Raw genomic sequence first — 18,497 nt, forward strand, 5'->3', positions numbered from 1 at the left:
ATTTAAAGCATTCTAGATTGTTGACATACAAACTATTTAGTCCTACCCAACTGTGTCTAAAATACATCTTAGTGTTACTTTCCCCGTCAGTCATATATCTGCGTAAAACAGAAGCAGAAACATACTATAGGAACAATACAGTACAATGCTATATGTAAGGCTTTCAGCCATATGTAAGATGTTATATGTTTTACAGAAAAAAAAATAAATCCATGTAAAAGCTTTATTTCCATCTGTATTCTACAAACATGCACATGGCCGGACATTTCATGTTTACTCAGTTTCAGAAGCACAACAAGTTGGGAATGCAAAAAAAACCTTTATTAGCATAAAAAGTACATATTCAGTAATCAATACTCAAATTCCTTCCCAGCATCTGGCATGTTTGATACATCTTTCCGTATCTGCTACAGCTGAAGGATGAAGGGATTGTAAAGTTATCAGAGGTTTAGGGTTACAGGGGTGTTTGCTGGTGGGTTTTTTTCGTTTTGTGCTTTTTTAAGTTATGTAAACAATTCAGGGTGAAACCTGTACAAGCAGAATATTAGCTGTCATTTCTATATGTAAAGCTTAAATAAAAACCAATTTCAGCAATACAAAAAGCAACATAAAAAAGTATTCAATGCATAACATGCATCAGAAGAAAACGTAGGAGGACATGGCAAATGAATATATCTTAAAAGTTCATATTGAAATTTTCTGTAAATAACTGTATGGCTTAACATTAAAAACATTATAAAATTACTTGGTTCCATAAGAGATCTGTACAGTTGCATCTATTTTAACTTCATTGCACACAAATATATTAGACTGATTAAAACTAATAAAAATATCATTCAAGTTTAATATTTCAAGCTGCCTATTTGATAGAAGAACTAAATAGAGGTAGATGTCCAAAATTAGCAGCCAAGCTATTCGAGTTTCTACATTCAAGGCCAATGTGAAAAGATGAGGGATGTCTTTCAACAAGGGAGCCAGATAACCTGTACTGATGGAAGCAGCTTCTATTATACTGCTGAAAGTAAAGAGTATGTAAGAATAAACCATTTACCAGACCACTGGATCAAGCACTAAAGCTCATGCAGTCATTTTAACAAAAGTGAAATTAACTTGCCCATTTCCTATGCTTATTTTAGAAGCTGAACCACTGCTACTAATGTGGCTCCTAGCTAGTCAAAATAAGACTGCAGGGTACCACGACGGCGGATATCACACGTCCAGCAATGGAAACCACCTCCCAGTGAATTGGCATGGCGGATATTCACTTTAATTGTAGAAATGCCTGCAAGAAACATACATCCCATACATTAAAGTTAAAATCTCAAATGCATGTGGTAAGCTTTGATCAGAACATTAGATAATACTTCAGCAGATCATACGGCTAGATGCAAGTACTGAAAGTATTTCCTACTCCCTTGTTAAGAATTTGTTTTCCCAAATTTGGGGCAGAGAACAAGCTAGGAACATGGCTGGCTTGTTTATTCTAGTGATACCGTCAGGAATAACAGCACGTGGAGGACAGCCAGTGTTTGAGGTGTTACTATGTGCCAGTAATAAAAAGATAAAATTCAGGTTTTGCAGTATGTGAAAGATTAGTTGAAATCCTGCTACAATATATGACCAAAGCACACTTACTTTAACCTGTTTGAGCATTTATGGTTCAGACACTGAATGTGCTCTTTCAAGTGCCTTTCAATAAATGCAGCATTCAAAATACAGAGCTCTGAATCCCTTTTTCCATGAAAAGGGAAAGAGTCTGTTGTACTTACTACCTCGGTTAAGCTTCCTCCCACTTCTTTTTACTCTGATATTTCAGCTGTGGCTCAGCTTATATGAAGTTCTGCCAGATGGACTAGGATCAGAAGACTTCTCTGTTATGAAGCTTGCCTTTTTGCTTGTTGGTACTTTCAAGAGCTAAGGAGCAGCTCAGTGGAATCCATCATATAGGTCAGCAGTAGTTTTGTTCCCAATAGACCCATTTCAGTCCTAGAAACTTACTGACTACAGAAGTTTATCTAGAACTGATACAAAAATGTGACGTTCAAGCATGAAAGATAGGTCACAATTAGCATCAATAGCCTCATTTTTTAATACTTTCCAGCTTTTATAAATCCTCAGCTCTTTGGTCATGCAGAAAATTAAAACAACCTAAGACTGGAAAGCTAAGGGATTCACTAATGGCTGCTGTTCTTTAAACAGATTAAAACATTAGATTGCATAGTTCTCACCTGCAATCATCTCAGATTTCAGGGAAGCTTCAGTAAGTGCACTCACATCCATGGCACCAACCCTTCTTCTAGGTTCACAGTTGCTATCTTCCACCTTTGGATCATTTTCTCCTTTCCATCATTTTTGTCCCTTTAAAGGAGTCTTTGGCTACTGGGGAGTGTTAACTTTTACTCTATAACACAATGATTCCCTCACTTCTCTTGACTTTGCATCTACCTACCAATCTTCTTTCTATCCTGTCAAGTTTCACATCACCATGTACTTACCCAGCAACAATAGTCAGCTGGCAGGCAGTAGCAGCACCAAGCAACCTGGCCACCTTCCTACTAACCAAATATGAGCCACAAGTAGATCTACCTACATCTTTCCCTCCCAGCATCGTGGAAGTAGTTGGATTAAATGCATGAGTTCAGTTTTTTGAGTGTTTATTATTTGTCTTTGCAGTGAGCACTGCATAAGACTTTCAGATTTTATATTCGATTACTACTCTCCTACCACCGCATATCTAAACAAATTCCACCCTATCATGAGGTTACACCTCACAGAACTGAAATTCTCCATAAATGAGCAGATATACGTGGCCTAAGTTGTCTTAATTAGACAGTTTGAAGTACGTTAAGTTTGAAACTAGAAAAATCTGATCCATTTTGGAAATGAGGGATAGCCAGATCTACATCACTCAGCAATATGCACACCCAGCCTCGTTGAGACAAATTTTGACCACCGAACTGAACAGTTTTACATTAAAAAAGCTCATTCAAAAGCAGTAACTTTAATTGCTATTCATACCTGTATTTGCTGCAAGCTGTAGGGACAAAAGATGTAAAAAGCACATATTCCTATGACTGAAGTATTCAGGAGAGATATCACTGAATGATTCTTACTTGCTAAGCCAATTCTTTGAGTACTTTCCCAGTGCTAGCTGCTCTGACTACTTTAAGCAAAACCTTTGTTCATCCTGATGCACACAGCTAGTATCACAATAATTTTGGTTTAATATATGCGGAAATATGTTAGGACATACCCAGATTTTCAAACATCTTCTGAATTGATGTCTCATTGGCATCCACCATCACACGTTTCTCATCCAGCATTAGGACATTCATGGAGAGCCATTTAGAAGACATCCACAATGGGTGATCTAAACACATGAGAATGAACCTTCTACTGTACCAGTGTTGCCTCATATTATCTTAAAAATACTCTTGGAATTGTTAGAAAAGACGGAGTAAACATACCATCTGGGATGAGTGGCACTGGGGGTTGAATCACAGTCCAGCCTGCTTTCTTGAAAAGCTCAATCTGAAAGAGCAATTTAATTAGAGTCTTAAAGTATCACATTATGTTCTCCAACCTATGTCACATCTTCTCAGGCTACTTTGATATACATGACATCCCCTTCCCTCTGTTCATCACTACTCTTGCCCTCATTCAAGCTCCATCCACAAACCTCATACAAGTTTTCATACAAGCATTTTTTAAACCCTTTTCAAACTTTGCATACCACTAGCATTTTCTGCTGGTTTTCTATATGCTCTTTATACTAAGGTATGTTAAAAGACAAGAGGTAACATATGCAGTTTGGAGCTTGTGAAGTAAAGATATCAGTAACAGCCCAAAAGTATTAAATTCTTTAGTTTTTCTATTATTTATTCCCATATGACTGTAAAAGCCATTGATTATGAGTTACATTGCCATTTGCAGAAACAAAAACCCTAGAAACACCACATAAAATTATATTTGCATCACATTTCGTAAGAAAATGTCGTTTATTTAACAAAGGGAAGAAAATAAAGTCATTGTACGGATTCATCTGTGTCCCTAAGAATTACACAATTAAGTTAAAAATAAGAGGAGGGTAATTTGGCTGAGGAGAATTTTCAACTTCGGTATGCGAATACTTGGAAGAGCTCAAGTGTTACCACGAGGTGGAGCTCCGATTCCAAAAACTCAATAACCAGCCCGGCCTGATTTTAAAGAAAAGCTTCCCCCTTTCACCCACCCCTCTGAAATAGCAGAAAACTGTGGGAGAACAACTGTCACTACACTGCTGAGAAAGTTCTAAAGTCAAGATGCAAATACTCTCTAAGTTACTGAATAACTGAGTTCTATTTAAATTCAACAATTAAATTTTATTCAAATGCATACAAAACAAATGTGTGGATGAGCCACTATGTACCAGGGACCTAATCCAGCTGGGTAATTTTTAAAAACAAAACACTTTCCATTCTGCTACACCCTTACCTGATGACAGGGACGGTCTGGGTTAGAAAGCACAAGACCGGGTCCAATGATATTAAAAGTGGCATCAATGTGCATAGGGTTAGGATCCTTAAAGGAGATTACATGCACCCTATAGTCTGGTGCAAGATGTCGCCTCATCCATTCAATGCCCATGTAATTTGTAACCTGAAAACAGGACAAAGTAAGTTGCACGGGGCTAGAAAAACTGCATCCAAGCTTAGTTTGTCTAAAGTTTGATTTAAAACAAATATTTTAAGTCAAAATACTAGAAGGTTGTGCCTTTAGCTGTTTATCTGTAAAACAGTCCTGTACATCAGACATTCTAGAAATGGCAACTTCTTCTGTCAACACCCCATTTAATTCTGTTCAGGAATCCAAAAAGAGCTAAGTGTAAGTATCAGTCATTCAGATGGCAAAACTGTTGGAAGAAAACTGTTTACCTGGCTTCTTTGTACAAAGATATCTCTTCCAGCTCTAATGAAATCAGCAGCATCAAAACATGGCTCAAATTCAGTAGTCACAAACTTTCCCTGAGCAGCAAGTTTATGCCTGTCTTCAACAGAGAGGATTGGATAATCCTAGTTATAGAAAAAGGAATAGCAACATTAGGTTGGAGTTGGTAAGGGAATGTTTTCAAACTATTTGTTACTGTAAAATGCTTTGAAATTAAGAAAGTATATTTATACTGATAGATAGAATGTTCCTTTGGTGTGGTTTGGTTACTTATTACTAAAATAAAACAATAATAAATAAAAAAACCCAAAACACATAAATGTGGAAGTTTAAGTAAAAGGCTTTAAGTACATTCAAGAACAGGTGATAAGAGTTACACCAAAAAGTTAACTCTTTCAGAGCTACTGTCTCTATGATGTTCTGGGTCAAAAGTATTTACTGCCAGTGGATTGGAAGCATCATTCCAAGAAATCACTGCACAGTGACAGAAACACTGGTATGCAAGCTATTTCCCAAGAAAATATTTCCCTCCTTTTCTCACACTGTAGAATGGACCGCTACTTCAAACCAGAAGGTAGATCTTCAGGAATTTAAACAGATTTTAGAGGGAAACAATGTAATTAAGAACAAATGAGGTGTAAAAAACCACGACAAACAAAAACTATTTCCATGCTTTAGAACAGGCTCTTGAAGTTTTCTAATACTGACAGATTAAGGTAACTCAACAGACTTTGTCACATCATTGATAAGATGTCACTGTTCCCAGAAAGGTATAATCATTCCACAAACACTTCTGATTCACTTACGATGGACGCTCTTACCAAGGTCCTAATGCATTCGGGGGACTATAGGAAACTACCAAAATTGTTCGAGTCAAAGTTATGACAATAGCAAAAAAATAAAGAAATATGTAATTAAATATTTGGAAGGCAAATACTGTTTACATCCTCTACTACTTCTTTTATGTAACATTCACAATTCTAATATCATACAGAACAAAGATTATGAGGTTTTTTTTCTGTGACAAAATATATATTCTTTCCCATTTCCTAATACACTTAGGACACATGGACATTCTCAGGGAATCTTAATTCTTTAAAGTACTCTTTGTGATGTCTTTATAGCATTCCTTGCTCCAGTGCTAAGTTACAGCCAGTTATCAAAACAATTCAAAGCAGTCTTGAATTCAATAGACACAATTTCCTGTTTCTTATTCGTGAATTGCACACTCAGCTTCAGCTACAGACTATGTGCATATTCTAGAAAACCCGCGCACATCCAGATTTGTTTTGTGTGTGTCCGTCCCACTTTGCCTTATGAAACCTAGACGTAAGGTTGAAACTATCAACAAAATGCTATATAACCAGAACTGAACTTCTGAAGCAAAATGAAAACAATACCTGATCGTAGAGCTCATCTGCCATTGTGGGTTTGGGGGCAGCTGTCCACTTAGCACCCTGGTTGAAATAATCTTTGATTATTCGTCTATATGCTCTATACTCAAAGAACCGAGCACGCCAAGCCATAGGTGCTTCAATGATTTCATTTCCCACCACCAACAGGATATCTCTTGGCATGGCAGCATACATACCTGAAAGAACAATGGCCATCAACTTTTGAGACAAATATGCTCTTCTCAGCTCTTTCAGCTTATTCACATTTCACCCTCCTTTTCACTATTACCTCTATCCAAGAGAATGGCAAAAAGCATCTGTAGCAAAGTAGGGAAACCAGTGCATAATTTGAAGTCCTCACATTCTTCAGTGGGTTTTCAAAGTGATTTTTTTTTGTTCAAAATATTTGTAACTTTTGCTACAAAGCCTCACTTTGTAACAAGCTCATGGCTGGATGAAAGCCATCCCCAATCTGCAAGCCTCCACTTCCATAATTGGTTAATGGAAATTAACTAGACAAATGCTTATGAATTACTCAGATGACTAAAAGGCGATGATGGGTAGCAAGTTCTCCAGAGTGGACCTCATTTCTCTATATACTATCCTTCTATAAAGTAATAGCACAGAAGAATCTGATGAAACACAGAAATAGTGCAGGTAGTCCTGTTACGACTTTTCATTAACAATGTCTGTTCCCTAATAAGAAGACATCTGACATGAAAAGAGCCTGGAGACTAAATGGAAAGCCAACTGTGAGCCAGTACACTCTCACTGCAAGTAACCAAAGCCATCTGGTGTTACACAAGGAGGAATGTGGTCAGTAAGTAAAGAGACATTCAAACCTCCTGGAAAACTACAGTTTTGACCTTCATAGTTTAAGACAGATACAACAAAAGGCTATCAACATACTTGGGAGCAATACAGCACATGACCTAGGAAAAGTAGTGGAGGGACCTCAGCTTATTTCACATGGCAAGTACGGGACAAAGCAGTAACAGCCTAAGCTACTTTCAGGGCCACTAAACATGACAGATAAACACTTCTTGGTAGTGGCAGTGAAAACATTGCAAGGGAATCTGGGAATAGATGCTGGTGTGGAAAGTTCAGGTTAGGCATCAGGAAAATATCTCTCATTAGCAAATGCATGAAGCACTAAAGGGTCAGCAAACCAGGTGGCAGAATCTCCATCCCTGGAGATTTTCCAAGTCATCACTGACTTCATCTAGCACTGGCAATAACCCTGCTCCAACAAGACAGACAGACTTGATGACATCCAAAATGTGTTACACATGAGCTAAACAAATAAGGCCTTTGACAAGGGAAGCACATTTACCTGTAGACTCAAAATCGGGTGTTTTATACTTCACAGACCAGTCAATTGGATCAGGCCTCTTGACAATGACACCTTCTCTTTTCAAAATATTGCACATCTCTTCAATTTCAGCAATAGCTTTTTTTAAATGGTCTTTGGGGAAGCTCTGGCCTCCATATTTCTGATAAAATCCCCAATACTTTTCATATGTGTTTGCCTAAAACAAAAGGACAGGTAAGGGACAAAGAATAACCATCAGTTATTTTGGTAGAGTGAAATAGATGTGCAAGACAACTCTTAATGTTCAAAGTTTCTTATTCTTCTATCACTGACTTTCCATTATTTCACATGAATTATAATCCTAACATGTCATAGTGTGCCTTCTTTTTAATTCCTGCAATATTTTGAAGAGTTGTCAAGAATTGTTAAGGTCCAGATGATACTTCTAAAATAAAGGGGTAGGGTGAGGGGGGGTGGGAAGGAAAAGTATCAGTGCTTCAGATAAATGGCTGATTATTCCAGGTTGAGAATCCTATCCTGGTATCACTCTGCTGTCTTTATTTTTTGTTTTACTACTATTTATACACACTATTGGCAAGGTTCCACTTAGATGTTTTATGATGCGTGTGTCCAGTCTTTAAACTTACATAAGTGTTAAGACTAGTTGTGAATGGCTGATGTCTGCACAAATACACACATAAATAACAAAGTTAATTTCAGCTGTATGTGCTAGGCAGGCTCATTGAACTATCACGCAGACTTCGTACCAACAGCAGACTGTACATGTGGCAAAATGCCCAAGAGAAAAAGTCCTCTGAGGAACAGCAGGAAAGATGGGAAAGCCATTCTGGAGTGTGGAGAAGTACACATTTCATTCGTGCTTACAAGTTAAATTGGACTTTAAGATGGGATTTTCAGGATATTTCATTTCCTCATATTTTTTGATATAGAATCAACAGTAGCTTATATTACTTGTTTCTACTGATGGAAATACTATTATAATGTAATCAATATTTCTAGAATTCTTTTCCACTCCTTAGCCATAGCCCTACAGAAAACATCTTTATTTATCAAATCACAGATGAAACCCAAAAGATTGCATTACACTTCAGTTATTTAGTGGCTGGTACTGCCAAGTGGCCATGGAAGATTTGGTCCTTATTACACTAGACCTGTACAAACACAGCAAATGCTATAGACTCTACTTAGTAAGAGTAGCAAACATGTTTTTAAATGAAAACAACCTTGAGCATCCAAAATGCCTACATTTGTAGTGACCTTGTTAAAACCTCACTTTGTTGCTGTCACAATGGTGACATGGGGGATTCTAAAGCCACCCCAAATACAGGCAACATGCCTTGCTGGCTAGAATCATACTTCAGGTGCAGCAGAAGTCTGGAAAATGTAAGAGATATAAATTCACCCATCAGGGTTGGACTAAAGCAAGTACAACTTTTACAAGCCTAAATCCTCTGGTCCTGAAATCCTGTAATGGTCTTCTTACAAACTAATTCAAAATAAGGTCTTGGTTCTCATGGTTAAGAAAATCCAGACATAATAAAAGTAAACAATGGTGCTTCAGTTCAGTGTATTGCTGGAAGTACTTAATTCGATTTATAAACTATGAAACCAGCAGTTTTGATGGGTTTCTGCTAACACTAACATGACAGAGGAACAAGGGCATATGGAGCCCTTCTGGAACAGTAGCAGAAAGGGTCAGGAACAGGTGAGCAAGTTGTCAGGCCTTCCTTCTACCAGAGTCCTGCTCATTCAGCCAGCATCCTGCCTGAAGGAATTAATTCCTCATTCATCCTTCCTGAAGGAATTTGTTCCTTTTCTCTAAGTGATGTCTTGGGTAATCTGATCACCTCAGACTTGCCAGCTGTTCAGAAGTCACATGCAGATCATATGAAGTGCCTAGCATTCCTATAGAAGCCTGTTCTGCTAATGAGACAAGTTTATCCTAAGAAGTAAAGCTAAAACGTTATTTTCAGAGCCAGCCATGACATCAGTTCACAAGAGGTACAGCTCCCCTCTTTGCCACACATCCACTAGTACCACTCTTTGCCAAACCTGAGAAATGACACTTGTGTTGAACAAATACAATGGCATAATCTTAAATTTACTACAGAGAAAGAATTAACACTATCACACCACTCATGTTTCCTGCCTTCTGAATAAGTACGAAGACGGTTTATGACCGGGAAATCTCTTTTATTCCAATTCAGGGCTGAGATTTCAAGCCCCTTTGTTTGCATACGTAAAACTCATTTCAGACATTTCAAGAAGTACCATGGCCAGGACAAAGAAAAGAGTTTTAATAATCTCAATGCACCTTTTAAACAATTGTCTGAAAGCACCTGAGAAACTGTAGCAGCATTTAAGAAAAACTCTTTTCAGAAAGAAATTTAATAGTGTGCTGTAAGGAAACAATTCTCTTTAATAAGCAGCTCCCTATAGTTGCTATATATTTTAAACATTTGCTGTGGTAAATAATTAACATTATCAACATCCTGCTAGCCTGCAGTTACAGAACTCAACCTTTCTCAGACTACTAAGTAAAAAGATACCCTTTTTTAAAGTAGTAACCCTATGCAATTTTGAGCCCAATTAAACCTTCAGCAATCCTACCAGCTATCTCAGAAACTACAGTATATACTTTGATAGCATCAACACTCTATTACTGAAGCAGACTGCACATACTGCACTACTACTGACTTGCTAAAGCCGCTAATTCAGTTGGAAGTGAAAAGAAGAAGCACACGTACAACCTAAGTATACTGTAATGTTTCACAGATGTAAACAACTACTTTGAATGAAGAAAGAATCTTTAAGAGTAAACGTCACACTGTGTGCACTGTAAAGCTTAAACAGATTTACAGAGAAAAGCCCCCATTATTTCCTATTAAAGGTTGAGTTATTTACCTTAACCTCCACAGAAAAAGGTGGGACACAAGCATTTTCAGCTCTTCCCACAATGACCTCTTCCAGTGGGTCCCATTCATTATATGAGCAAACAAGACAGTCCTTAGGCACAGGGCTAGTAGCCTTGTCATCAGCAGCAAAGGTGTTCTGGGAGGCCGTAGCTGCCTGGGTGCTCTGGAAAGATCGCTGCACCCATCCTGTAAAGACTCTTCCAAGCTTAAAATAAAAGCGAACATTATGTTTTCCTTTAAAAAAAGGCAAAAAGCAATGGTTCAGTCCACAATTGCCTTACACTGTAATCCCAAAGCAATCTGCACTATTTGGAGCTGTTACAGACATTCCAATTTATTCACAGCCTACTACGTGCTTATGGGACAATTTGCCATTGAAAATCCATTTAGTTTAGAAGGGTGATGACACTAAGAGCACAGCACTGACAGTAGCGACTGAAGCCACTGAACACTGTGCTCCTGAACTGGGAGGATGCATGGGTCAGCCTCAGTCGAAGCCCGCAGCCGCCCCGCGCCCGCTCCCACCTGTCGGAGCACTCCTTACGCCGGCACCCACCGGCGCGGATAGCCCACACATGACCTTCTCCCAACAGAGCATCCTCAACCCCACTGTCCACCCTGCCCCGAGCCCGGCAGCGGATCTGCGCGGCACCAACCCGCGAGGCGATGTAATGCGCCGCTTCGGCCCCGCGGCTTCCCCCGCGGAAGCACCGCACTCGCAGCATGTCTGCCGGCAGGACCGCGCACAACAACTTCGCACTACTCCGGTCCCACCCCACCAACAACGCAATTGGGCCCCCCCCTCCGGTCCGCAGCCTTTATCGCGGCCCGCCACGCCCCCGCACTACCCATTGGCTGAGCGGGCGCGGAGCGGCGCGGAGCCTAGGTTGGGGCGGCTGCTGCCGGGCGGCGGTGGGGTTCTGGTGGGGCCCCGGCGAGGAGGGCAAGGGTCCGCCCAGCAGCACGGCATCCCGGGCCGGGGTGCTGGCGTAACTCGGTTGGAGAGGAAGGAACCCCGGCCCGGGCCCCGGAGGCGCAGTCTAGCTGGATGAGGCAATCTCCAACGGCTTCTTTCAACATACCTGGATTTCATTCCCACCAGCGGCGCTTTAGCAGCAATTTGACTTTGAAGATTTCCAGTCAGGTTTACAATTCTTCTCTAAAAAGTGTACTCAAGTGCATAATTCAATTATTTTTAGTTATCAAATACGCATATTCTTCACGAAACCTGCAGTATACAGATTCCATTTTACCAAATATTCCAATAATCCATTTGTTGAGAAATCAGATTTTTAGACTACAACCTAAACATTTTGTGATTCACTTGAAATATTTTAATTACAGAAGGAGTGTTTCAAGGATATCCCTAACACTTCATCTTAGATTCTGCCTTCTCAAAATCCATATTGCAGTACGATGAAAAGTAATCTCAAAACCTAAACCAGTTACCTCCCAGCAGACCTGTACTTCTCCCTGCAGAATCTCGTCTCCATGACAAAATCAACAGAAGTATCTTCAAAAATGTTTCTATTTCAACAGAACTGGGGTGCAGGAGAAATATTTGTTACCAGCTCTACTCATATTCAGTATACCCCCCCTTACCCTGACAGATTATTCTTCCATTTTCTCAGCTTTGCATACAATTTCACTTTGAAATAATTTGATTTTGTCTTTCAAAAGTAAAAAGCTGCCATAGTAAAAGTTACTTTTTCCCGAGTCTGTTTAAAGTTGTAAAAGTTTGCGTATTTCTTTCAACCTTATTATTTTTGGTTCTGCCTATATCACCCATGCAGTGCCTGGCATTTCTTCAGCCTTGTTCAATACTCCTTCATCATTATCTGGAACTAAAACAGTGGGCATGGCTGTGAATAGACACGATATTTAACATGACTCCTATGTGTAAGATTGCAGGTAGTATTAGTGAACTCGCAGACATATCTGTAGTAGGAAAGAAATAAACTTTACTAGTAGTAACATATATTAAAACATAAGCCACGGTCATAGACTGCAGCAAATCAGGTGCAGTTTTAATACGCCTTAGACATACAAGTAACCAAGTTTCATTCTACTGGGTAATTCATCATTCAGCAGTTCACCTTTTTGGCACAGGTAAACTGCACCTTCCCAGGGAAAAAAAGGACAGTGTGAATTCTCTCGTCATGAATTTACATACTTCTCAGAAAAGTTCATTATTTTAGTTGGCATGATATCAAGCATCATGGCATCAAGCACGCTTTACCCTGTTTCACATGACTGCAGAACTTCTTTGTAAATCACTCACTCATCTTGGGTTGTTAAGATTAATTTGTAACATAATTGCCTCAAAAACTATTCTTATATTGAAAAGGATACAATGATTTTTTTTTTTAGTTTTTAAAGGGAGTTTTCTTGATGCTACTTAATTCCTATTTACCAATTTATGTCATTTATTTAATAATAATATTAAACAACTAAGGTTATGCTAGTCCTGCTCAAATGTTTGTTATTTCATTCCGTTGATTTTGCTACGGTCTACTCACATTGACCTTCTAAAAAAATTAATGATTGGCTTGTGGCTAAATCCAAAGGTCTTGCTTCTTTCTCTGTCCTTTTCAACTTATCAGCTAGTTTTGGACCTTTGGATCATTCTTTCTCAACTCGGTTTACATAGTTTTTCTGACTCTGCACAACAATTCTTTTTCTACTTACTACTCATGTTTATCCTTTACAGGGTCCCTAGAACTGTCCTTGCAATGAGCTTCGTGCTGAATGCTCCATCATTTTTTATATTTTTCTGCTGGACTGCATTTTGTCTGCTCACATTTTTTCTAGTGAAAACATCTCAGAGGTCTGGTTTTTCCTTTCTCAGAGGTAGCTCCTCCTGGACGTATGCCAATCTTCATTTAAGTACAGTGAAAACAGAAATTCTTTCCTTTTCCTACTCACACATTTGTGGTCTGACCTTGAAACCTTTACTCATGGCAAACAGTATTTTCCTTCCAGCCTTCACTGAGTACCAGTCATTTGACCACCAAGTTGCCATCACATGGGCCTTGATACCTACAATACTATCAATGCCCTGTCTAAAATGCACTGTAGTGGTATCCTTACACTTCTTTCATCACTTGACCATCTTCTGGGTCACTTGAAAAAAAAATTCATTCATCTCCTTAAAGCAGTTACTTACTTATATGTTTCTGCTTACATCTTTTTATTCCTTAACACCCAATATAGACTTCATCCACTTTGCATTTATGGTGCATTGAAGTGTCATTCTTCACACTTCCCTCTTTGGCTTCAAAATGAGAGTTCTCTTGCCTTTTGTATACTATGTAGCTCTTTATATTTTCTTCTTCCTCTTCTACAAGGGGCTTCATCTGCCAATGTACATTTTAACAGTGACATAAATCATAGAGTACACCACCAGTGTTGATAAATAAAGCAAAGATCATTCATCCAAATATGAGAAACTTACTTAAACATGTGTTTGACTAAGAAGGTGCTGAGCTCTTTGGATCAAAACTCTTATAAAGATCACATCAGTAACATTATTACACATCATTGCTAGAATGTTTATAACACCCTAAAAGCCCAAAAGCTTGCCAATTATTTTCAAAATTATATGCTGATCTAGTAAAGGTATTTTCTTCCACTGCAAACCTCACCTCAGTATGGAATTCTAACTTGAAACAGGAACAAGAGCTTCAGATTGCTATTGAGATCTGGCCTACAAAGATTAACTACAAGTTACTTGCTTGGTTTTTTAAATGGATTTCTATGCATTTTTTTATAATATTCCATCCATCATTTTTGAATGACATGAGGTGCCTTGCTGGCTTATATAAAAACCATCTAATTCTGATAACTAGATAATTCATTTAAAGCAATGTGGTTAATGAAGAACAACATTCTGGCACAAAAGTATTAGAGAATAAGATATTAAGAAGTAAAATTCTAGTTTAAACCCACAAAATTAGAAAAAGAAACACAAGATACATATTAGAGAAGAACTACCCTCGGCAACAAGATCACTGAAAATCGAAGTATAAACCTCAGCTATGTTTCAGGACAGTACTGGGTCTCAGCCTCGCTTATCTTTTTCTCTAACACATATCTATTAGAGAAACAGAAGTCTCAAGGGATTATACTGCAGTTTAACTGTGAATTTCCATCTGTCCGGGAATTGAGGTCCTCAATTTCTGCTGTTTAGATTTGTAATGTAGTATAGCAGCATGCCTGAAGCACTTGAGGGACATGATGTTTAAGGTCAAGGAGCAGCTTACCCTTTCTTTCCAGTATTTCTGCTGTATTATTGATTAGAACAATTGGGTGTAAGACACCTGTGTGAGCTGAGCATAACATTAACATATATTCAACAATTTTTTCTTATCCTTACTTCTTCTTTACTTACAGAAACCTACTCTGTTCAACAGTAAAAATGTCAAAGATTTCAGTTCCTTCTAGTGCCTTGTCAAGGATAATGCTTACTGAATTCCAATACCTGCAACAAGAGGATTTAGCACAGCAAACCTTATCTATTAGCTATCAGGAACAACATAGAAGAACCCAGTATGCTTCTTAGAAAGCAAGTTTCAGACTTCCTGAAGTTCAGAAGTCTGGACTGTTACAGTTGGGAAGAATAAATGTACCTCAAAATATTAAAATGACTTTTTTTTTTCATTTCTCTTTTAAGCTCATAGTTTTGTAGTCAACTCTGAACTGCAGTATTTTTACTGAAACAGTAAAAATATTTTGTTACACATAATTAAAACAATTTAAAGAGTATTTAACTTGTGAGATATAATAAGAGCTGACAATCAAAGTGCTGTTTTCAAGTCCTTTGACAGATATTTCAATATCTTTCTCCCTAATCTCAGCTTCACCAAACCTGATTTAAACTTTAAACTTTCTGACAAACTCTACATGGCTTCTACCCATTTTATCATTTATAGTTATTGGAGGACAAATCCTGTAGCTCTCCCCAAATTCTAATTCTGGAGATTTCTTGGAAGATTTTCTGCTCTTTCTTGTCAGGACATATTCACTGTGTGACACGCTGACACATTCTTTGTCAGATGTCCTGGTTTGAGCAGTAGCAGTCATTTTTCTCCTTCTTGGTAGCTGGTGCAGTGCTGTGTTTTGACTTTCGGGATGAGAACGGTTGCTGATAGCAAGCATGTTTTGAGTTACTGCTCGGATGTTTGGTTTTTCCAAGGCCTTTTCTGAGCTCATGCTCTGCAGGGGAAGGAGGGAGGCCAGGAGGAATGAGAGACAGGACACCTGACCCAGGCTGGCCAAAGAAGTATTCCATACCGTAGCACGTCATGCCCAGGATGTAACTGGGAGAGACCCAGAAGGGCTGGAGTTCTGGAGGGGAATGGAGGAGGTATCGGTCGGTGCTCGGTCAGGCAGGGTGGGGTTTGTTATGGGTCGGTGGCTGGTGAGATGTTGTATTCTCTTGTTATTTGCTTTATCATTATTATTTGTAGTAGTAGTGGCAGTAATGATTTGTGTTATACCTTAGCTATTAAACCGTTCTTATCTCAACCCATGGGGGCTACATTCTTTGGATCCTCCTTCCTAACTCTCCGGGAGTTGGGGGAGCAAGGCGGGGGGAGCGAGTGAATGAGCTGTGTGTGGACTTGGTTTAAACCACGACATCAGACTTGATGCAATATGCTACAACAGAATTTTGACTACAGAATGAAACTGGAGTCTCCTACGCTGGAGATATTCAAGGCCCACCTGGACAAGTTCCTGTGTGATGTACTCTAGGTCACCCTGCTCTTGCAGGGGGGTTGGACTAGATGATCTTTCGAGGTCCCTTCGAACCCTTGGGATTCTGTGATTCTGTGAAACATTCCTATGAGTACAAGAACTAAGTAAAACTGGATGATATTTACCATAATCAGAGGTCAGAATTTATAAGGAATCTCCTTTACATGGACACACTTGTAACGTATGGTAATGGTACATGGCAACCTTTCTGCTAGTTGGGGCACTTAAAGGGTATTTTTCATTCCTACCCAGCAAGCTATTATCACAAAACTTGTAGGAACTTAATACCATTGATACCCATGACCCTTTCTCAAATTTGTCTGAAAGCTGCCAACAGGTTCAAGTTACAGGGAGGGGAAGGAGGGAACAGACACAGACATACATGCACATATACAACCCATGGTCATTTAACCTCATATTCTCAGGAAGCAAAACTAAAACCTTCTTTGTCTTTAAGAAATCAAAAGATGAAAAAAACCCTCTCCTGTTTATGCAGACTTTGCTCTCCATAGTTTTTTGTTAAAATGTCTTTATAAAATTTCATTGTAAAATGCAAAATCACATATTCAATTAAATGCATTTCAACATATGTAATTCAAAAGAACATATTAATACTAACATCTATTGAACTAAATTTCAAGCATGTCTGCTAATGTAGGAAATAATTTAACTCCTTTTTTTGGGAACCAGGTAGGTGGAAAACTAGAAGGATGTAGAGAAACACAGTTATGTACCTCTACCCAAAACAAGGCTCAGGAACTGAGCAGAGGAAACAGTACAGGTAGTAGAGGTGCATGTGAAGAGCAGGACACTGGCCAGCAAGGAGACAGAAGTTCCAATTGAAATGGCAAACACAGTGCCAGAGCTCTGGCAAGAGAACTGTTAAACAAAACTTTTGGCTTAAAAGTAGTAAAAAAACCCAGCAGTCTGGAACTTTGAGCAAATAGAATAGTCTTTGATGACTAAATACGCTTGATTTCAGGAAGATATGACTGTCCACTGTCCCTCTGGCTACTCACAAACCTTGTTACATCATAGAAATGACTGATTTAATAATTAATTTCTTTCCCTAACAGACCTTGCAGAAATCCTCATTCAGACTAGCTACACTGTATATGTACATAAACATGAGTACCAACGTACATATAAATATCTGGTTTATTTTTAGATGTTACATTTCTATTCTAGAAAGGTGACAGAGCTGAAGAAAGTTCTATGAAGGCAAAGGATTTGGTGATCATAATCCATGACATTTATACTCTGTCATTTCCAGAGGCAGTGCAGTGCTGACAACTGAAAAATGCAGGACATTCATGCAGCAAAAGGCACATTGCTTGGTGGGATAGATTTCATTCAGACCAGTATTTCCATGTATACAGCAACATGATCTGCCAACATTTTCTAGGGTCAGTCCTGTGACAATACTTTCTCTCAGGGTTGCCAAGTGAACTCCATGGCTCCAGGACATTTGAAATCCATTGAATCTCAAATACATGCTCTTACGACATAGCCTGTTGTACATTCCCATTTAAAATTCGAAAACCCCATCACATCATTCTTAAAAAATATTTCTAGAAATAATTAATAAAATTTTGCTGTGTCTCTGAAATAACAACTGCATCCAGTTTTCTTCTGACTTCCACTGGAGTTAAAATTACAGCTATATTATGCATCTGAACAACAGTTTCGAAAACTCTGGTTCTTTTAATCATTGCATGAGTGGCAACTGAAAGTAAGCTGCTGGACTCCTAATGTGAAGGGGTTTCGCATGAATTTTGTGGCAATACATAGTATTTGTTCCACTTGTTTTCTTTCTTGGAAGAGACAGGAAGTCTTGACTAACCAATAATCTCTTATCCATCCCAAGCTTCCAGGAGAGGACGGCCCAATGCACCAAGGTTATTAGACCTCTATTTACTCCAGAGAGAATGCTACAAAAGCCAGCTTTCCCCTGCTTCTCCTTTCTACACGGAACACAGAATGCCTTGAAGAGACTCCTGACAAGAGGAATGAGCCATAGAACCTCAGTTATTGTGTGTAGTTTCCCGAGCTTTTGAATATTTCCTTTGACACACAAGCAATTAGTTACTATTTTCTAGCATATGCATGCAGTTTATTCATGTGAAAGAGTACCCTTAGAGTAAACTAGATGGCAGATCTTGTGTTTTCAGG

General features: G+C 38.7%; 1 protein-coding gene across 2 annotated transcripts; it reads right to left on the reverse strand.

The window, feature by feature from the left end:
• Positions 1 to 1,169: 1,169 nt before the first annotated feature.
• Positions 1,170 to 14,109, reverse strand: GATM (glycine amidinotransferase). Of its 2 annotated transcripts, none has more exons than XM_034066279.1 (9): positions 14,086 to 14,109; positions 10,558 to 10,773; positions 7,654 to 7,849; positions 6,327 to 6,517; positions 4,914 to 5,051; positions 4,474 to 4,638; positions 3,468 to 3,531; positions 3,254 to 3,370; positions 1,170 to 1,282 (listed from the first exon to the last, which is right to left on the reverse strand). In XM_034066279.1, exons 1-9 carry the CDS (start codon positions 14,107 to 14,109, stop codon positions 1,170 to 1,172), a joined length of 1,224 nt encoding a protein of 407 aa, XP_033922170.1. The 2 variants fall into 2 exon arrangements, with proteins under 2 accessions (XP_033922170.1, XP_005148779.2); XM_005148722.3 differs by lacking the exon at positions 14,086 to 14,109 and adding an exon at positions 11,225 to 11,293.
• Positions 14,110 to 18,497: the final 4,388 nt, after the last annotated feature.

The sequence above is a fragment of the Melopsittacus undulatus genome, chromosome 9 (genome assembly GCF_012275295.1).
Source record: "Melopsittacus undulatus isolate bMelUnd1 chromosome 9, bMelUnd1.mat.Z, whole genome shotgun sequence".
NCBI lineage: Eukaryota > Metazoa > Chordata > Aves > Psittaciformes > Psittaculidae > Melopsittacus > Melopsittacus undulatus.

Excerpts from the sequence above, each read along its gene's own strand:
- GATM (XM_005148722.3), bottom strand. The coding sequence starts at position 11,293 with ATGCTGCGAGTGCGGTGCTTCCGCGGGGGAAGCCGCGGGGCCGAAGCG. Across the intron at positions 5,052-6,326 it reads CAGATGAGCTCTACGATCAG|GATTATCCAATCCTCTCTGT; the intron begins GTATTGTTTTCA and ends TTCTATAACTAG. Across the intron at positions 3,371-3,467 it reads AGTGCCACTCATCCCAGATG|ATCACCCATTGTGGATGTCT; the intron begins GTATGTTTACTC and ends TCATGTGTTTAG.